At 48.5% G+C, this 21,554-nt stretch overlaps 1 protein-coding gene and 1 long non-coding RNA gene across 9 annotated transcripts in view; one reads left to right on the forward strand and one right to left on the reverse strand.

The window, feature by feature from the left end:
• The first annotated feature begins 593 nt into the window (after positions 1-593).
• LOC141924826 (uncharacterized) lies at positions 594-8,488 on the forward strand. The gene is made up of 3 exons (XR_012623677.1): positions 594-1,109; positions 6,211-6,288; positions 7,108-8,488. It is a non-coding gene; the product is annotated as an uncharacterized LOC141924826 (long non-coding RNA).
• The window catches only part of PFKFB3 (6-phosphofructo-2-kinase/fructose-2,6-biphosphatase 3), a 28,603-nt gene continuing 9,051 nt past the window's right edge, over positions 2,003-21,554 (reverse strand). The window contains exons 7-18 of one of the 8 annotated variants that reach the window (XR_012623676.1): positions 21,136-21,260; positions 20,198-20,405; positions 19,224-19,370; positions 18,740-18,844; positions 17,585-17,714; positions 17,310-17,372; positions 17,075-17,139; positions 15,391-15,561; positions 14,232-14,254; positions 12,418-12,501; positions 10,893-11,245; positions 2,003-2,337 (exon numbers count right to left, since the gene is read on the reverse strand). Coding sequence is in view for 7 of the 8 variants with exons in the window: in XM_074828056.1 (XP_074684157.1) it covers positions 11,239-11,245; positions 12,418-12,501; positions 14,232-14,254; positions 15,391-15,561; positions 17,075-17,139; positions 17,310-17,372; positions 17,585-17,714; positions 18,740-18,844; positions 19,224-19,370; positions 20,198-20,405; positions 21,136-21,260 (1,128 nt within the window). In the remaining variant the exon portion in view is untranslated. Of the gene's footprint in view, positions 2,338-8,213; positions 11,315-12,245; positions 12,297-12,417; positions 12,502-14,231; positions 14,255-15,390; positions 15,562-17,074; positions 17,140-17,309; positions 17,373-17,584; positions 17,715-18,739; positions 18,845-19,223; positions 19,371-20,197; positions 20,406-21,135; positions 21,261-21,554 lie in introns of those variants that run through there. The other 7 variants (XM_074828056.1, XM_074828059.1, XM_074828057.1 and 4 more) reach the window with 7 other exon arrangements.

The following is a 21,554-nucleotide window of genomic DNA, read 5'->3' on the forward strand; positions in this document are numbered from 1 at the left end:
CTTATTAGTGCTTTAAATACAGATGTCCTAGACAGTATGTATTTATTAGTTATTGCTTGTATTTCTTTTTGCACCAATAATTTAGTTTTAGGTAGTTCTGCAAGGAGCAGGTAGTCGGACGCAATCCGTATGGGTCTCTTCAAACTTGAGATAGTCTATGATTCTATAATTGATTCTATAATTCTGACTTTGTTCCATAACCTGTCAGAGATGCACAGACATGAGAACACCTGTTATCCCACAGTCAGTGGATGGATTGGACATGATGATTGTGGGGGGGTCCTGCGTGTTCTTGGCAAACATCATGTTTTGCAAAAACCCTGACTGTGCCAAAGACAAGCCATGAAGCCCAATCCTCTCTCCCAGACCAGCACAAAAACCCACCAGTGCAACCAGAAAGGGAAATATTGTGCAATGCATTGCACTGCTATTGGGAAATACCAGAGGGTTTCATCTTCCCAGGTTGCATGTGTGGAGAAGAAAAAAAAAAGCCTCCCAAAGAAGCTGTAAAACTCACATTACAGGCTGAGACACGCGACTGAGCTATTTCAATGGCAGCCCATCAGCCAAAACCCAGCTGCCCAACACGTGCATGGTCTTACCCCGTGGCAGGCGTGGGATTGCCCGGCTTAGCTTAACCCTCACAGCACTGCTGAGTCAGGCTATCTGCAGGCAAATCAGCTTCACAGCTGTGGCAAAAAGCCTTCCAGGACTGACTGACATCCTCACAGCCTTTAATCAGCACCAGTCCCGTCCTTCTCGGCCCTTGGAGCAGCCGTTCTAGCACGCAGACAGCAGCAGCTTTGCTAGGAGCAGCTTCAGAAGGAAGCCAGAGACACGTTCAGATCAGCTTAGCAGATAGGAAGGTAATTAATACCTGCAGTAAAACCACCAAGGACAGACAGGTGGGCTTTTTGTTTGAGCCTCCCCCTCCCAACCTTACTCCCTGTCTGGGACATTGCTGGTCATCCAGCTCCAAGAGCATTTCAAGGGATGATAGTGAGATGCCAGAGACATCATGCTGAGTCATATCTGCATTCCTGAGCCTGTAGCTCCTTTCTGCTGAGTCTCGAAGGAGGTGCCTGGAGGTGACCTGTTGTGCCGACAAGGTGGGTGTCCAGCCCTGTGCGAGATAAGGGCAATGAAAACCCCATTTCATCTTTCATGAGTGATGAAGGGCCATCACCCATTCTCTGACCAGTGGTGCTTCTTCCCCCAGTGTTACTGCAAGTTAATCGGGCATGGTGTTTTCCAACAAAGGAATGTTTTGTCAAAAAAGGCCAATGCTTTGTTTAAAACATCTCCAGCAAAACAGGAAAAATGATATGTCAGTTCATGGGGTCAAAAGGAGCTTTGGAAATTTTGAAAAATATTGGTTTCAATCCCATTTAGACAGGAAGATATTTTTGTTTTTATTTACGTTTAAAAGAGATCTCTGGTGAACCGAAGGCCTTGGTTTTCAGCCAGGTTTAACCATGAGTCTTGCAAACCCCTTATTACAACTCTTCTGACTTAATTCACTTTCTTCCCAGTCCCATCTCTCTCTAGGTTTTGCTGATTCTTGCAAGTGATTTTATGTAAGGGATGCGGATGGACCTCTCTCACCTCTGCAACAAACCCAGTCATGGGCAAAATTATGCCAGAAGAGGAGGCTTGAAATTAGTCTGTGCAATGGCCATGCTCAGAAATATTTGCTATAAGCCTGCACGCTGGTTTAGCAGGTCTGGAAAGGCATCCCAGTCATTATTACAAATTAATTATGGTTAATATTAGTGCTTTATTATTTTATTATGCCTTGCTTATACAGCATCCAGTCCCTGATGGGTAATTTATAGCCAGATAAGAAAATAACTTCCCTGCCCCAAGTAGCTTCTAAAAGGTAGGCTCATCCACACCAATGGGGCTTCTAATAGTGCAAAAATTCTGCTGAGAATGTGCCCAAATAGATGACATCTGCTGACACGGAAGTCCCCGACACAACTTATACCACCAATGTGATCAAGTTAATACCACTTTATTAAAGGATACAGAGCAATTTATACACTAGCATAAAGTAGACACGTTGCTATCTTATTGCTAATAGGCTAAAGCTACTAGTCCATGGTTGGTCCCGGTGTGGTGTCCACGCGCTGCTCTACTACTAGGTAGGCGTCCTGTTTTCAACAGTCCAACTTCCTTATCTTTTTGCTACGCACACAGTTTCTTCATCTCCTTTGACCTTGCATGTGTCCTTCACAGCAGCTGCAGCCTGTTGTTACAGAGAGGCCACTCCGTCTGGATCGCTCATCATATGTCCGTTGTTTTCCAGCCATTCCACAGACATCCTCTCAGGAAAAACTTGGAAAAAAATATTAAAATGATAAATGAAAGTGCTGGCTGGAAAGGCATTTTGCAGCAATAACTCTGACACTGTAAATAGGTACGTCTCAGGTAGAAAGGACAACTTTCTCCTCCAAGAACTCCTCCAACATCCCCGAGATGACTCCCAGATCCCTCTTCTCACCTTTCTCCAGGAGGTTAAAGCCACAAGTGCAGACCCCAAAAAAACCTGACATCTAACCTTTGTACCCATACAGCAGAAACTAGGCATGGGGAGCTACTGGTGGTGGTTGAGCAATTATCAAAAGGGTTAATGAGCAGGATGTCTGCAGTTTGTCAAAGGACAGAAGGTGGCCTTGGGGTACTGCACAAGGAGGACACGCTTGGGAGATGCCTACACATTGCATAGAAAATACAGAGCAAGAAGCAAACGCATGGCGCTGCGAATGCCTAGGGAATGCTGAAGGATGGGGCGATTAGAAAGAGTTAGGTGGATGCATGGCAGGAGAGCACGTCTGCCACTTGTCACAGATGAATCAAGGCTGGGCAGAAGGAAGAGTGAGTGAGTCAGGACACCTGGTTGGTAGGGTGGTGTCACCCATCAGAGCGGGTGATATTAATACTGTCTGGAAGGTAAAAGAGCAGCTGTGGAAGAGCCAAAGTAAGTCACAGTCCTCACCAGTGGGAGAACCAGGAAGAAAATCAACCATTAACACTTGGATCATCACCCTGAAATGTAGGTCAATGGTGTGATTTCCCTGTAGAGACACCCCCCAGGACAGCGTGCTTGCAGCATGGAGTGGACGGGGTGACCAGGTACCAGTATGAGAGCTACAGCTTCATTCCCCTCCTTTCTTACTGTGCATCAGTGCCCTGGAGTAATGAGCGGGTAGAGGTGGGCCAAGAACCAGAGAAATGCATGGTGATGTTTGCTTCTCCATGCCACCATATGGTGGGACTCCTGCTCCCACCAAGGGAGGACATCAGTATTTTTAGGTACCCCCCACCTCCCCTAAGTCAACACATCCCCTGCCAGACAGAAAGCCTTCTCCTCTCTCATCAGGAAAAGGCAGCTCTGCCCACAGGTTGGCATCCAGCTTTGGTGGAGGCATCCAACGCAGGCTCTCCAGTCTGGTTTGGATGACATTTATCAAAATGCTGGGTTTTCTTTCTGCTGAGGCTGAGTTAGTTGTTTTGGTGGATAAAGGCAGCAAAAGGCAAGACCCAGCTCTGGAAATACCTCCTCATAATGACCAAAATCACAGCTTAATTGTGGGGTTCTGCAGCTAGAAATATCTGGATTTGGGGCTGTGCTCGTTCTCGAGCTGCCCTTCACCATGGTAATTATTCGTTAGGTCTTAATTACTGTTTCTCTTCGTAGCTCCAATTCAGCCGTGCTTTTAGGTCACAACCTCTGCTGCCATCCACTTTTCTAACTTCTGCACCAGGCCACCAGTTGGTACAAATTTTTGCCAACATTGATTTCAGTACAAAGAGCAGCCAGATACCTCCTGTGGCAGTAAAGACCAAATAATGTTTGCTGGGTGTCTGACTAGGAGTGGATGCAATATGAGAGTCTGTACCTTGTACTAGAGGGAGAAGCAATTCACAAAGCCTGTGTGATCCTGAACGTTGTCTCATCACCATCCCTTCAGATCTTGCTAGCTCTGAGTCTTCTTAGATCAGCAAGAAATTATCTTCTTACTTTGCTAACAAGCTCGGTGGACAGATGCATCAGTTGGGTTTTGTCTAGCTTGTCATGAAGCTCAGCAGACTCAGTAACCTTGTCATGGTCTTATCAAGTTGCAAATTGGATTTCCCTTAGGATCGTTGGAGATAACATTCAAGAAGACCCCTCAAGGCATTTAGTGCATCATTAGTTGGGCTGGAGCTGCTGGGTCCTCAAGAGATAGTGGGGGCTCATGAGGGAAGAGACTACCAGGAGATCTGAGGCCTGGCCAATCTCAGTACACCATTGACTGATTTCTTTGTATTCCGTTGCTCTGTGGACTGTCTCATCTTGACATGTGTTGGCTGGTGCATCAGACCACAAGGAAAGCATGAAGCAAACCTTACAATAAAGGTTTCCCTGGACACAGAGCCCAGCCTGGCCCCAGCAGCAGCAAGGACTGGTTCACCCCATGGCCTCCCCAGACCAGGCACAGGGTCTGGGGGTGGACCATGGAGCAGGACAGAGGATCAGCAGGATGCAGCAGGGCACTTTCAGGGGGAATATGAGACATGAAGCCAACTTTGTGGATGTAGGCACTGTACATGAATTTCAGGGGTATGTCAATCATTTTGGTATTGACTCTTACCACTATTCGTCCTTCCACGCGATGTAATTTCTTCTAGCATTGCTGACAACTATTTTCAGTTTCAATTCACTTTTTCTAACCAGTTCCTTCCCAGAAGCACTCCCAGCAGAGGCCCAATGACCAAACCTTTAAGGTCTCCCCTGAATCCTGCCATGCCTGCAGATAACTGCATCTCTGCAAACAGGCCAGATCATCCACGGCAAACAGGTCATACCCCAAGAGGAAAAGATTAGAAAGAAAAAGCACATGGCTGGGGAAATTACAGAGTCTGATTTCTCAACTGCTCTCTTGTCTGAAAAAAAAAAATTCCTTCTATGTATTTATCCAGGAAGTTGCATGGGCTGTCACAAGGTATATGTTACTGGCCAGCTATTTCTAAGCAGCAGCTCAGAGGCAGAATTGTTTCCAAACAGCTCTGATGGCTGCTCCTCATTGCTGCACAGCGGGGGAAGCAGGGCTGGGAGGATGCTCTGCAGCAGTCAGAAGGGTAACAAGAGGGGCTACAGCTGGAGTTTTCTCCAGCAGGACCAACTCATGGGGCTTAGGAGCATCTGAGCAGGTCCAGCTGCAGACTGGGTGGTTGTTGCTGGTAGCACAGCTACTGTTGTCCCTTTTTTTTTTCCTTCTAGATGCATCCTCTTTACTTGACCTTTTAAATTCAGAGAGATTTTCAAAAAACGCTCTAAGTCTGTGTGGTTTTTGGAAAGAGCAGGACCTCAGCATCGTAGGTCTTCCCATCTACTTTTAGCGGGACGTTGCCTCATGAAAAGCCAAGGCATGTGTGGCCAGGGGTGGAAGAGGCTCTCAGTGCCATGATGGGCAGGTGGGAAGAAGGGGAGCCAGCAGCTAGTGGTGACACCCTTGAAGGCAAATGAGCTGAAGGATGGGACCAGTGTTGAACCCTTGTCCATTTGGCTGGGGATGCAGGCAGAGATGTGCAGTGCCAGGGCCAGGGGAACCCTCAATGGGCAGGGGTGAAGTTGGAGGAGAAGGGCTTAGACTCTGCAGTAGGAGCCACAACAGAAGGATTTTACTGGGGGCATGAAATTGTCAGGAGCAAGTTTTTGCCCCCCCAGACCCACACTGAGCCTGAACGCTCATGAGAATGGGCTGTTTCACCAGGGGAGGGGGCAGCTCGGGGAGAGGAGCCTGGCACTGCCCCATCACACCCCTCAGTCTCCGAGAGGAGAGAGGACACAGATGAACGCACAAGCAAGGGAGAGGCAAGGATCAAATATTCACATCCACTCAGCCTTCCCTTAGCCACAAACGAAGCCTGGGCTCCAAGTGCACCCTGGGAATGAGGAAGGGACCCCGACACTTTGCAGGGTTTAGGCACAGAGAAGCCAGTCTGTGATTTACACAGGCCTGTGCATAGCTGCAAAATAATTTTTCCGTGTTACAGAAGAAATATATTTCTTCCCAGGACGTGTTCATTGTATCAAAAGTGCACAAGTGCGTTTGGATACCTGGAGCTGTTGCAAATAATTCCCACTAGAGCCACAAGCAGCAAGTTGTTTCCCCTTGCAAAGCAACACCCCAAAATATCCATTTCTTTTTTTTTTTTCCACAGGTGGGGAAAAAAAAAAAAAAAAAGAAAAACCCCTCCAATCCCATGACATGATGGCAGTCACTCCCCAGCCGGAGGCAGGTGAGCAGGGTGCCGGCTGTGCTTCACCCAACATGTTGCACTGTAAAGGTTTGCCCGTAGTTTATTTAATCCCTTGCACGTATCAGACACATTCCTGAGCCATCAATCAGAGCTGAGTCAGCCAGCGTGACTGGTCTGTCCTTTTTTATTTTTTTTAGCAATCACAAGTTCTCTAGCCTTGTTTGCCAGCAGTGAGCTGGGGCTTTATTTTTTTTTAATGAAAATGGGACTTGGCTGGGGGCAGTGAAATGTTCCCGCTGTCAAATATAACCTTTAAAGCCGCCCTGCCTCGAGGAACATCTCCTCTCTGTGATGCTACAAAATGCATCACATGGAAGAAAAATAAAGGATGCTGCCTGGGATGACGTTGGCCCATGAACCCCCTCCCTTGCATGACTCTCCTGCATGGACAGCACAATACAAGCCCCATCGTGCCCCCTGCATGCAGAAAGAGGAGAAAATATTTTTTTGGATGAGGTGTTTTCTTGCCTTGAAAACGCTGCCCACAGCCACGCTCTGGGAGGCAAAGCCTTTCTCCCTGTGTTCCCCTGGCAAGGACAAGGTCATCACAGCTTCAGAACCACCCGGGGGAGGCAGGGCAACAGCACTGCTGTTGTGACTACACATAATGTCAGCCCACTGCAGCTGGTGGTGTTATCGAAGCCCCCACATCCTTGCAGGACACTCTGCAAGTTTATGCTCACTGCCCTAAAATAAGGCAGGAGTGTTTAGTCTCTGCTTGGGTCAAGGAGACAGACAGATTGCTGGAGATTAAAAAAAAATAATAATTTAAAATCTTGTGGTTTCTGTCTGTCCCAGAGAGCACAGGTCCTCCCTACCCTCAGGATGCCTGCAGGGATGAGCATCACCCTCGAGCCTCACACGTCTGCATGCACACCTGGAAAGAAATTATTGCAGATGCCTCCATCAAGCTTAAAATCAGAGACCCCTCTCCCTGGTGAGGGGCCCTGTTGCACAGAGCAATCAGACCAAATGACCCCTGCGCATCCCAGCTGCATCCCAGGAAACCCCAGCCAAAGCAAGGCTCAAGGTGCTCCAGAAGCCCAGGGAAGATCAGAGCAAGAGTTGCACGTCAGCCAAACAGTGGCTAACCACAGAGATGAGCTTGAATAGCAGTGATCCACACCTTTTTTCCCATTTCACTACTAACAAGCAAGCTTTCAGAGTCACAACTGTTCGAGGGAAGACAAGCCTCCAGCCACATGGGGAGCATCCACCCAAGATGCACTCTGGAGCATCACATTCAAATTACACCTTTCCCTGCCTCCTCCCCCTCTTTTTCTCTGGAGCCAGGGGGGAAAAAAAAAACCAAAACAAAAAAACAAACAAACCACCAAAACCAAACTTTGCTTGCAGGTGGCATCTGCTGGTTTCCTGCCTTCAGGACAGAGACAGCAACTATCTCCAAGGACAGCTCTTGTCCAGCCCTTTGGCTTCATTTAGCACCAAATCATTTTAAGCAGGTATTTGGTTTCAACAGCTGTATTAGGTCTGAATAAATGCCTAGTCCTGCCTAACTTGCAGCCTAGATGAAGATCTAGGCAGGACATATTCCTGCACATCACCTTTATACTCGACAGTGGTGTAGTGGGTAGAGCTGTGGGGGTATGTTCTTGCCCTGATTAGGTGTCACCACTTAGTTGGAGGAATGACACCCTCAACTCCACTGATGAGCTCTGCAAAATTACTATTCAGTCAGAAAAAAAAGGATCATGCCATGGGATCCAAATGGTTTCCCCTTGAAAATGTTCCTCAGAAAACCCACTGTGAGGTCAGGAGAGATTTATGAGGCACAGGAACGTATGTGCAAGGCATGGCACATGGTCACCCTTGGGGCCACCAAGCCACATGCGAGATGGGCCTGAGGGCTTATGTCCTAACACAAGGAAGAACCAGGTCACATCTGTATTTCAACAAGATATTTTATTGGTCCAGCAACTGCAAAATATACAAATTTCTGAAAGGCATACCCTGTTTTTAAGCTGGCACAGCTTTATATCAGGCAATTATTCCAGACGTATATACAGAACAGTTAACATACCACAAATCCAAAGAAAAAAAATCCTAAGTAACTACCCTTCTCTCCAAGCTTTGCAGTATACATTAAATAAATAAAGAGCGCTTTGCTATCAAAAAAATAATAAAAAAATAAATTCAAGTATCACAAAGGAAAACAAAACCAGGAAAAAAAAAAAAAGAGAGGGGGAAGAAATCATTGGTGTGTTTGACAAGTCCCCTCTCCCCACCCACCCTGGCTGCAGCATCACTGCCTGGTCCTTGGCTCTGTTAACCAAAAGTGATAGGCAGTGAGTTTCTGAGGCAGCGTGATGGCATGGGGCTGACACCATCCCACCTACCGCTAACCCCTCCAGCGTGAGAGAACCTCTCTGCTGCTCAGAGACCAATTTTCCCCTTGCTGGAAAAAATGCCAGGTTCAAATTTCATCTTTTTGTAGACCTACTGAGACTTCTATTATTCCCAAAGGAAGAAAGTTTAGGGTCATCAAGTTTTTTTGCCGTTCGATTTTTTTTATATATATATATATTTATATATATATAAAAATGTATATACACACACAAATACACGCCAAAACATCTGCAGAATTACATGTTTACAGGATTGATCACGGGGCAGCCAGACGTCATGTTTGCATTTGCTGGCTTATCTTTTTGTAGCAGGAGGTGAAAGATAAAACTCCCTCGGAAGCAGGCCAAAAAGGCAAGTGACTTGCCTTCCCAAAACATTCGTTTTTCTCAAAGTCAGAGAAACCGAAAGGGCAGATAAACTGTGCACGCAGGGAGAAGTCTGCTTTTAATGCAGTAATTATTAAAAAAAAAAAAAAAAGAGGAGGGGGGAAGTGTTCTTTGTTTCATCTGTACAGGAATATAATACACATATGCACAAGCTCACACAGGCAGGGCACTGCCGAGACTGTCTCCCCCGGTCGGATACAGACCGAGCGCATCCCGGCCCCCTCCCACCATGGGTGCTGCTCCGAGCACACGCTTTGGCTGCACGAGGCTGAAGCGCTAGGCACTGTGGTTCGCCTTTTCCCAAAGGAAAAACAAGACCAAACCCCCCAAAAAAACATATACACACACACAAAAAAAATTCATTTCTCCCCAAACCTCTCTGCTCCCAGCTGTAGGGATGTTCCTACCCAGGGGGCTGGGGAAAGCCATGGGAAGGATGAAACCAAAGGGCCGCCCATCTCCAATCCACCAGCCCAGCGTTGCAAGAGAACTTGGCTGCCTTCACCTCCTGCCTCCAGCGCAGCCGTGCAGCCAAAAAGCATGAGATGGGGATGGAGATGCTGCTGCCCATAGGGGTAGGGGAAGAAAAAAAAAAAAAGACCCCAACCCAAAACCCTAAAAAAAAAAAAAAAAATCAAAATCCACAGACTTTTGCACAAAGCAATAGTGGTTAATTGCCATTTTTAACTGTTGTCTCACAGCCTGGGACAGGCTGCCAAGAAGGGATCTCACATATCAAACCACTGAGAGTTGGCTGATGGAGTCTAATTCAGGACCTTGCCCCATTTTCCCCCCCACACACACACCTTGAATGCCATAACTACTGTTTTTTTGTAGTCCCAGCTTTCCAGTATGCAAAATAAAAAAAAAAAAAAAAAAAATTAAAAAGTTGCCTGTATTCAGGCTTCCCCTGTTAAGGGGCACAACTCAAAAAAAAATAGTCATGCTCCTGCCACAAATAAAGTGCAAAAACCAAGCGGTTTCTAGGTATACACATACACACACACACACGTGTGCATGTATATATATTAAATTAAAAAAAGAGAACACAGACAAAACTGTCCCTTCTTGTGGCTTTTTGCAGTCACACAGGAACTCCTGCATCCTGGCCAAAGCTCTGGCCACCTCCATGAGACCTGTGTATCTGTAAAATGCATCTAAGCTCAGCCTGTCCACCTGCAATGACGCAGGGATTCAAACCCCCCCCCCCCAAAAAATCTCCACTTTCCTCCAAGGCAGAGGAAAGGGGAGATGAAGTACCAGCACAGCACCTCAACAAGTGCTCAGTCTCCCCAGAAAATCAACACTCGCCTGAACTCACGAGCATCCCCTGGCTTCTCCCCGAGATGAAAGCATCACCTGAGCCAGGATCATCGTGACTCCCCTTACACTACAGGCAGCTCGTGACTGGTTTTAGAAGCAGATCTATACTCTCTGCAAGCCCCTTAAAGGTGTGTTGATTCAAAAAAAAAAGAGAAAGACCCATATATTTTTGTTGTGTGGTGGTTTGGGTTTTTTTTTGTTAAACCCAGCAGTTCTTGTGGTGAAAGATTTCACGTAACTGCCTTCCTGGTGCTCACAGGCCTGGGTGAGCCGGGCTTTGCGTGTGCGACGGGCTGTAGCACAGGTAAGTGACTGCAGCACAGCGCATTAGGGGCTTTCTTCAAAAGTAGTTAATAATAATAATAATAAAAAAAATGCAAAATCCCTTTGCTCCCCCCCCACTTCCCCCTACTTCTCTGCTAACCCCGCACCATCCACATATATACATCCCACCCAGAGATGGATGGGTACCAATCATCTATACAAAAGGAGATCAAAACCACTTACAGAGGAAAATTAAACTCCTGTGCGCTAGAAGCACTTTACAGCTTGCTACGATCTAACAGGACGCCGGAGAGGAGAGCAAATGCTGCAGCCTAAAGATCTGGTGGTGACCCTGGGGAGCTTGGCTCCTCTCCTCCGCTCTCCTGCATCTCCCCCCTTCAGCAGAGCAGTTTGCAGATGAACAGGCATGGGTAGAAACAGCCGAGGGTCGACCTCGCCGGAGACGGAGGAGACCGGTTTATAAGCAAGCTTCGGAAATGGCGATGGGATGGGAAGCTGACGTCGCCGGTGGCGTCGCTGGTGGCGTCGCGACAGCGCCAACGGAGTCACAATGGCTTCTGCGAGTTGTTCATGTTCTGCAATGAGAGGGGAAGGACCAGGGTTGGGGGTTGTGCTCGGATTGCAGCCCATCCTGGCAGCATCTTCTACGTACACATCAACAAGGGGACGGGGAGAGGAACAGAAAGCCACAGCACGGGTCACTACAAAAGCATCCACCAGAGGAGAGGACACAGTCCACCTGAGGAGAGAGGTGGGGGGGATGCGCTGACTTGCTACCCACATCCCTCCCCTCAAGCATCACACGGCTTCAACTACAGTGCGAGAATTTGGCAGAGATATCCCTAAAAACTGAGCTAAAAACAAGGCAACCCTTCCCACCCCACCTGGTCTGCCCTTCTGAAGCTGCTCTTTGGTCCGTGCAAGACAAGGTGACAGAGGACCATGGTGTTCATTCAAGGAGCCCAATGAAACATCCCTCTCTTGCTCTCCTTGAGGGTGAGCAGTGTCCTCCCCCCTGCCTACCAAGGACATCACCATTTGTCCATCCTTGGCACTGCCAAGGGGATGCAGCTTCTGCTGGTCACACCAAGGAGCCAGCACGGGGACCAACCACCAGCAGCAGTACGGCAGGAGCACCCGCTCCCCTGATGACACCCCATGAGGTTTCACAGGCCCTAGAGCTGCTTTGGACACAGTCCTGGTGTGGGGTGGCAGCAACAGGCAACCACAAAACCGGAGACAACCAGCTAAACAGAGGCAGGACCAGCCCCGAGAGTGGTGGCTGGAGGAGAACGTCCACCAGGAGAAACCCAAGGGGAGATGATCACATGAGGACATTTCCCAATTCACAAAACTACACAAAACAGGGTGGGGAAAAGAGGACTAGGAAACAGCTAGGAAGGCTTCTTAGCTTTGGGTTTTTTTTTTTTTTTTGCTTTTACTACCTAAACTGCCTCTTACAAGCACCAGGAATCCTGGCAACACTACGAGGCAGAGTGGGCTGAGCTGTTCTCTCAGTTGTCTAAGGAGACAGGAGGAGGGTTAGGAAAAGCCACATGCACCACAGCCATTTACCTTGGAAATATTAGTAAAGAGAAAACTTTGAGAAAGTGACAAACGGGTCGTCTTTAAGCATGAAAAGTGAAGGGGAAAAGAAGGGAGGGGATCAGGTCGTTGTTAAAAAGTGCACTTTGGATCACAAACCAAGCAAAAGAAAAGAAATCATCACGCCAGGTAGTCCCATTACCCCAGACCAGCTCGATCCCACAGCCAGGAGGACTCTAAGGTACACAGCCATGTCCCCAGCCTCTCCAGGTGTCCCCTGGTCCTCCTGGATTGGGAGTCAAGACCCCAACAGTGAGGGCTGATGCAACAAAGTGCCCACTGCCAACCGAGCCCCCCATGGTATAAAATGGGAAGGAGGTACCTTCCACCTCCCCTGACCCCGTACAGGTTGTGATGGGACACGGTGAGGGACCAGACGAACACATGTATGAGACAACAGCCTCCAAGAAAGGTAACAGCAGTGTGAGTGCCACCAAGCCTTTGGTTTGGGGTGTCTTCATGGCTTCCTCAGAATTAGGCTTTCAGTCCCACACTAGTAGGTGGAGGCAGGCTCCCAGCAGCTGGAGATTTTAAACTTGCTGCTGACAGCCTACACCTGGGATGGGTAACCATCACTGCCTGCTCCAGCAGAGCTCCTGGTCTAGCAAAATCTGATGCAGCCATCTCCCAAACTTAACATCAGAGCATGTTTTCAGTATATCAGCCAGCGCTGAAGCATGCAGTGTTTTTTACTACAACAGGGATGGGAAAAAGGTGGATGGAAGGATGGACAAAGAAACAAAAATGCTTTCAAAGCAACCCAAGATGACCAGGCACTTCATCAGGGGCTTTTGTGCCCATGAGCAGCAAGGGAAGGAGCATAGACATGCATGCCATGCTGAGCAACTCAACCACTACATTCGCCCAGGAGCATGAGCATGATTATCTTCCCCAACCCATCGGCCAGCAAAGCCAAGTCTGACTTTAGCTTCCCTTTTCTCAGAAATGTTTACTCTAAAAGGGGAAGAAACGTGAGGTTCGCCAGCTGAGTTCTGGCCTGGCCATTTTATAGCAAATCCCTTCATCTTCAGCCCACAAAATGAACCAGGACAGGTGTATGTAGGCTGACAAACTGGTCTGTAGCAGCAAAAAGACCCCTGAGCACTAACCCAGCCTCAGCTCAGCCCCAAAGTCTCCCTGGTCTTTGAGAAGACATTTGAACACAGCTCAATGGCTGCTGCTCTCAACAATGTAGCATGAATTAAGTCCAAAGGCTTCGTATTTGTCCAGAAGCTGTCCTGTCCCTATTCCACAAGGATCTAACAGCACTAAGCCAAACTGTCAAAGCCTTGATTATTCATAATTAGTCCATTAAATGCTCAAGGCATCTTTCTTTCTTAGTAGAGGTAGAGGAGGACAATATCCTTGCATCTACTCTGCCCAAGACATCTAGGCAGACTGCTCCCCAAGTCCAGGTTTGCAGAACTGCAGATGCCAGGACCTAGGATCAGTCCAGCTCCAGAAAACACCCTCCTGCTCCAACACAGGCAATAAAACCCTGCTGGGGGCTGAGGTGAGAACCTTCTCAGTTATCTCTCCACTGCCATCACTCAGACACAACTTGGAGCCCCCGGGAAGGGCAGACCACCTGAGTCTGTCACCTACTGTACAATGTGCTATCATAGAGAACTCCAGGAAAACCCAACAGCATCTCCCATCCTGTGACTATTCAAGGAGGAGGGAGGGAATTTAGACAACATCAGTAGAGGGCAAGCGATAATTTGCTTCATTTTTCAATAAAATTGGGACATGTAATCAAGGGGTTGGATAAAGCAGCACCCATAGTCTTTTCTTTACCCTTCTAAAGACATATGCAAATCCGTCCACCTCCCACAGAAATATTAACTCCAAGAAGTCCACGTCCCAGTCGGGTTTCACAGCAACAAAACAACCAGTGGGATGGCAAGAGACATGGAAAGGGGTGAAAGGGGGAATAAGACGCAAGAAAGTACTTACAGGCATGCCTTCCCTAGTAAAGGCTGCAGAGAGACGGAGAGAACGGAGAGAGGTGTCAGTAACGCCACGCGAGACCGGGCAGAGGACACCGGACGGCAGCAAGGGGCACCCGAACAGTGAGAGCTTCCAAACTCAAAGCCGGCAAAGGGTGTGTCGCAAGACTCAACCAGCCCAAGCGGAGCCCCAAATGCCAAGAGACAGATGGAGTTGCCCCACTTGGTGCTCGCTGGGGTGGGAAGGCTCATGCGAAGCAGCCACCAAGCAGAGCGGTTGGAGGAGCACAGCGCCCTTCCTAACCTGTCTGGGATCTGGCTGAGGAGGGGCTAGACACTAGACAACACAGACAACGCAAAGAGGGGCTGGGCAAGACAGCAAGATCCAACAGGCAGCTGGTGGGAAGGGCAGCATGGCAAAGGATCTCCTATATATCCATGCTGCTCCTCTGGTACCACCTCAGCTCCCTAATGAGCACAGGGAGGAGGGGAGGTTGTTCCTGGAGAAGTGTGCAGCAAGCAAGGTCTCTCTATATCCCTTCAGGGGTGGGTGAAAGAGGAGAGGATACATAAGCATCACAGCAGCTACCCACAGGGTTTCACCCAGGGCTGCAGAAGGCAACCAGGTTCACCATGCCAAGAGGCTTCTACTCATTTTTGGTCTGTTTTGCCTATTGCCCCAGGAAGGAGGAGACCCCTCCAGTCAAAGATGACTCCTGGCAGCTCCTCAGGGAAAGCAGAAGAACATTTGCTTTATTGCAATGCTCGGGTCTACACCAGAGCCAAGCACATCCAGGGGGAATGAAGGCATGAGCCCTTCAGTCCTGTCCGCTCTAGAAATGCGGCTCCTCAGGAGGTTGACACCACAACGTCAGATGGTGAAGGCACTAAGTTAACACAGCCTAGAGCTTTGGGGAGGTTTATGATGCTCTTAAAACCCAAGAGAAGATCGACAGTGACCCTTCGCCAGGTGCTCCCAAAACCAACCCAAGGTAGGGAGTGACAGCAGCCACGGGAGAAAGATGCATCTCAGACAGCAGCACAGGTTGCGACAAGTGCAAGCCTTTTCCCAGCTTCAGGAGCGACAGGAGGACAACAAACAATAAAACGAGAATAACAACAGAAAAAAAAAAAAAAAAAAGAAAAAAAAAAAGAGTTCAACTAACTTGTCCCGGCAGCTGCGTGGGCACTTCCTGAGGAACACAGCCTGGCAGGGCGGAAGAAACAGCCACATGCTCCTCAAAGCTGTTGATGCGAGGTTTTTTGGTGGGCTCTGGGCTTGCTAGAGGGGTAACGCTATTACGTCTCATGAGCGGGTTAGGTCCCTTCTTTGCTTCCTAAATTAAAGTGAGACAAAGAAAAAAAAAAGTAAATAAAAAAATAAAATAAAAGGGAAGAAGGCGACAGTTATAAAGGAAAAAAAAAAGAAGCAGGTTGTTTTGGGATTTTTTCTTAAAGCAGCCTCTGCTTTTTCCCACAATCACTGTCAACGTGCAAAGGATAAATTGAAAGGCTCTGGACACCAAAAAAACCCTAATGCAAAATGTTCAAGAACACAGCCTGATTTCCTAAGAGGAGGGAAAAAAACAAAAAGGCCTTGCACTCGGAAAGAAGACAGACTCTCTCCTCACAAAAAAGCAAATACAGATTGCTAAAAAACACCTAGCAATAATCAAAAGCCATGACTTTGCACATCAGAGGCGCCCATCCTCCTCAAAGCTGGTCCCTCCGACCCAGGGAGGGGTGTGAAGCAAGAAAAGGGAAGATGAGCCAGCCCGGGCTGATAAGGAAGATTTGGGAAGTGGGGGCAGAGCAGCCAGCGAGGGTCGGCACCGCGCCAAGCTCCAACTCAAGCGAGGTGGGATGGAGGGGCAGCAACCACGCAGCCGAGCAGAGGGACCCAAGCGCTTCACACGTGTCTCGCTCCATCCTACCCACAGCGCATGGTCCTCCTGCCATCCCCAGGGACAGTGGTGGAGGAGGGCATCAATGGCCCCTATGGCAGGGGGAAGGACTGGCTTCCCCCTCTACGGCCATGGGGAGGGGGAGGCAGCTCAGATACTGCTGCCTGCCGAGGTTGGGAAGTGAAAGGAAGAAGGAGATGTGGGCCAAAAGGGGATGGCTCTGACTGTCCAACTTCCAGTTGGGCTCCATCACTGCTAAGCGCAAGTTGGAAAGGTCCCAGCAGCTGGGACATGGGCACTGCCAGGGTCCCTGGGGTCCCCCTTGGGTGGCTGCCCAACCCGGACACCGAGCTGGTGTCCCCCTGCTCGGACCTCCGAGCTCCTGATGGAGCACATGGCAGATAGACCCGACCTTACAGGAGGTTTCCTCCACGAGGGGTCTTCTCTCCACAGTATCCGCAGTGATGCCACCCCCCACCCTACAGAACAGCACTCTGGTAGCCCCACAGAGCCATGGGCATGCCAGGCAAAAAAGCCCACAAAGGCAGATGTTGGGCAAGGCATTGAGCCCAGGCTCTGCCAGCCAGCTGGGAGACCTGGGAGAAGTCACCTTCTCCATCTGTGGCTCCACTCCCTGCTCAGGCAAGCAATGACTGCACAGGTAAAAGCCAAAGACCAGGGAGGACCTTTCCCTGGGCCAGCTTTAATCTGGGCAAAACCACTGGGAAGCAGGCAGATGCAACAGTCCTTTTCCCTTGGAAAACCCTCGACCAGCCACATCTTTGCAGAGCAAGAACCCATCTGATGCTCCAATCCTCCAGCAGCACTTCCGAGCATCCAGCTGAGCAATGTCCCCATGCCCACCCCAGGCATCCTCGCTGCTGGCTGACCGTAGGGGAAAGGAGGGGGACACCAAGGGATGGCTCTGAGGAAAAGCAACACTCACCTCTGGCCGTTCCCTGTGGGTGTTGACGGCCTCGATGTTCAGCGAGATGGACTCCACCCGGCAGCCTGCAGAAGGGAGCACAAGGAGACAGAGAGGCCATCAGCAAACTCAACGGGCACAGGATGCTACAAAGTCCTCCACCCCAGACCCCTGCTCTTCTCCCAGAGGCAGCTTGGATTCAGGAGGAGGTACAAGTCAAACCTCTTGGCATGTTTAGTAGAAAGGCCCCACTTACCATAGGCCACTGGGGTCAGCTTCAACACTGTGTGAAGGGGACATTTCAGGTAGGGCATTTCATCTGCAGAGAAAGCAAAGCAGAAGTGTTATTCCTTTTCCTGTCCAAAATCAAGCTTAGAAATCTTTATCAACAGCTAAGGCCACCCCACACTAAAGAGATGCATGCTCCAGGCCCTGCATGGGCCTGAACACATCTCTCATCTCCTCAGAGCTCCATCTATCACCCCTCCTCTCCAGCAGGATCAATCCTCTTCCCAGGGACAGGGAACTCACCTGCACTCTTGTCCAGAAAGTATGCCAGGAGACAGCGCATGACGGCCTGGTGACAGATCACAAGGACGTTCTCTTGTCTCTCCAGCTCCATGATGACCGGCTCTAGGCGTTGCACCAGATCTTGGTAGGACTGAGACAGAAGAAGGGAGGGGGGGATATGGCATAGAATCAAGAAAACAAGCACCTCACAAGGAACAATGGTCCTTGTCTTAGTACATCTACTTATTTCATGCCTCTGATTAAACCAACATAATTACTGCTAAAAACAAGCAAAATTCAACAAATCCTTGTCTTTGAGCTACTCTAGAACATAGCTACTACTTCCGATCGAAGGAGAAAGCAGCTATTCACATCTCAGTTATAGTCCTGCAGAGTTTATTAAGGTAAGCAACAACTGCACAGCGGCTTTAGCATAGTGTCTGTCTGTCATCTTGAAATTTGATTTTCTACAGGATTTCTGAGTTCTGAAAAGTCTGGAGCATCCTGAAAAATCTCCAGAGTTTTGAACAACTTGATGATGAACCATGACTGCCAACCAGAAGGAACCCCAGACACCCAGAGTCAGCATCAGACACCCCCAAACATTCTCCTGTTAGAGACACTGTTGTTAGGATGTCTCCAAAGATTTATTTTTCCCAAATGTCTACGGACCTGACTTTTAATTCAGGGATAAAAAGCCCAATTCACAACCTAAAGTATCACCTAGGACTGAGGTCAATTCCCACCTCATTGTGTCACACCCTGAAAGCAGATTGCCAGGAACAGAGATATCAACATCAACCCTTAGGGAATGATATTGAGAGCAGAGGTAGAAATTGCTTCTTTGGAAATGAAAGAAAAGGAAATTGGGGCAGCTCAACATTTTGAGTGGATGTAATGGAGGAGGTTGGACTAGAAACTCCCAGAGGCCCCTTCCTAGTAATTTGCTATAATGTCAGTGGGACTGTTTGTTAAGCGATACATTCCTTGAGATCTTCACATACCATGATTTCACAAGAGCTCAGTGCAAAAGGTAAGGCCTGACTGACCTTTCTTGATTCTAGTTTCTTGCAGCTCTTGATGCTCCCCTGCTCTGAGTGTAGAGGACAGCATGGAGACAAGAATGCCACGTTTAAAGTAAGAGTCACATCTCTGAAGGTCTCCTTGCAGACCTACCTCCCCAGAAGGATAGCGGTAGTAATATTTATCCTGATCACGTAAAGCAAATTCCTCTGGATGCTGCTCCCTGATTTCTTCATACGTCATTTCTTCACACACACCCTGCCAGAACAGAACATCCATGAAGATGCTGGACATGCCCAAGTCAAAAAGTATCAGCACACCCAACATGCAAAACCTTTTCCAAAACAATTGTCTATAACCCTCTGAGTGGTCAGCTACAGAGTATTTCCAAGCAAAAAAATATTATTCTAATCTATTCACTCAAGCCAACGTCTTGAAGTGTCTGCACAAGATTGAGGTAAGATCAGAAGCCTAGTTACGAGCACTGAAGCAGAAGTACCACCCTTCCCACAGAAGGAAAAATCTCACTACAAAAGTCAAGATTTAGGCAAAAGTGAAAAGGCCAGTGTTATCACCCTCTCTGCCAAGCAGCAACCAGCATGATCCAGCTGTTCCTACTGCAATCAAAGATACTTACAGCATCTATTTCATTGAGTGCCTTCCACTGCTCGTAGGGCAGTTGGAGAGCTTCTGCCGTTTGGATTGTCCTCTTTAATTGGCTGGTCCAAACTTTGAGGTCTTTCAGGTTCTGCTCTTCAACAAACTCGTTCAGTGCCAGTGCAAACTGTGGGACATAAAAAAGGTTCATTCCTGACCCACAGCTCCCCAGTCGGCCTTCTTCCCTGCTTCCCAGTAAATGTTGCCTTCTCTAGGACCTCTTTTGCCTTCCATAGGCAGACATATTAGCCTTCTGCTCTGAGGTGAAGAGCAGCCACACATGCATTGATCCCCAAAAGCTATGCAGGGTATGAGAGCAGACAGAACAGCAGAGGAGAAAGTGGCAACCTAATATCACCAAGGAACAACATCGGCATCCAAGAAACAGCACCACAGCCCGGGCTCTCCTACAATACTATGGGAGATCCCCAGACAGCCTTAACCACAGCTCTGCTTATTTGTCATGGAGCTAAATCAACGTATCCTGTAGTCCTTGATAATAGTCACACCTCGAATGACTCCATTTGGATTTCAGAATGGTTTGGCAAGCCAGAAGAGTGTTTAACCCTCCCTGAAGCACTGTGCTTGATAAGCCTTTGAAGAATCAAGTAGCGAGCAATCTGAAAGCACCCTCAGAGGTGGCTATCCCGACCGAAGGGTGGCAGCAGTCCTTCTACATCCCGCCCTGCCTGTGCAAAGTCTGAGTCAACTCCATGAAGATGCTCATACCCTCCTTTCCTAGAGATTCCTGCAGCCCAGCCTCTGTTAACCCCTAACTACATGCAACATCAATGGCTAGAAAATGTTGTTTTGAGGCCACGCCCAAGCTCAAATTTAACCAGCCCTATCCTCTGAGCACCCCAGCTGTCAAATATACACTTAACCAAACGCATGGCATCTGCTACAGCCAAATCACTCCTAGAAGCCATAGAGGAATACTCCCTTCTCCCTTACCTTCTTGCCCCTGTTGGAGAGGCCCGAGTCACCTCCAATCTTCCCCTTGAGGTTGAACTCGCTCTCGCCATGCCGACAGAGATAAATGGTGCGGGGCTGGACATGGATGTTCATCAGGTAGTAAACGATCCTGCTCTGGATGTGATCCTGAACCCTGTTGACCAGGAACCGCCGGCCAACATCGATGACTTTGATGAGAGAAAGCTCCCTAGGAAAAACACAGCAAGGATGAGGATGTTGCCAGTGGGCTGTTTTTCAAGGATGGTATCTCAGTCAACACAATCACCCAGCTAAAAGGATTTCCTGCAGGCTATTTTCAACAGGAAGCCAACAGGTAACAGGAATTCATGGAGAGCTAAGTAACACCAGTGTAATCGTCCGTTCCTCCTTGCAGCAAAGAGGATTAAACAGGACTAGCAGGAAGCACGTTCCTCCCCAGGACAGAGCTCAGCAGGACTGGGATTATCCGCACAGGGCACACGGATGTATTTCTGAGCAGTGGAAATGCTGGGAGGTGCCTGTGTGGTCATGCAGGACAGCAAAGGTCTTTCCAGGGCACACAAGTAGGTGGAAACCACAGGGCTTGCTCAACCTTGTGGTTTGAGCTTGTTCAAGCAGTCCCTTCCTTTAACTGACAAAAGCACCTCAGAAACACTCAAACCAAACCGCTTTTCCAAAACCTTTGTATTTAGACCTGCAGAACCAGCGTATCTGAGCCCAGAAGAGCCTGGGAAACCTTCAGTGCCCAGCTCCCTGGCACAGGGCTGGGGAAAACCAGCATTTTCAAGGAAGACGACAAATGTATGGCCTGGCTGTACATTATTCTAGCACAGTCACGTATTTGAAGACAAAGTGAAATACAGCTCTGTACTTTGTTACTACTCTCCTGGGAGAAGAAAGGCATTCAAGCCAGTTCAGAAGTCAGCAAAGTCTCTTACCGGTCATAGTCATCAGGATCAAGCGGCTGGTAGCTGGCTTGGTAACAATTGATCCTCTTCATGAAGTCCTCCATGGCATCGGTCGAATTACAGTCCCGGTAATCAGGGCTTGACAATTTTACTTCCTGCAACAGGAGAAAAAAAACATGCCGCAAGGGATAGGTTAGGAAGCTTTCCAAGCCAGACCATGCTAATCTCAAATTTCAAAGTCCTCCCAAGATCCAGCTATCAGCTGAGCCACTTTATAGTCGTCACTTATCATAGGACAGAAATGCAGCAAAGTAGACCCAAAACTAAGCACAAGGTGAGACAATCTGGTATAAACCATTGCATGACTGATATAGATGCATCAGTCCACTACAGTTCTCCCAAGAGCTGTACCTCACCACCCGAGATAGCTTTAAGGCTGAAGAAAACCA

The sequence above is a fragment of the Strix aluco genome, chromosome 5, assembly GCF_031877795.1.
Source record: "Strix aluco isolate bStrAlu1 chromosome 5, bStrAlu1.hap1, whole genome shotgun sequence".
Classification (NCBI taxonomy): Eukaryota; Metazoa; Chordata; class Aves; order Strigiformes; family Strigidae; genus Strix; species Strix aluco.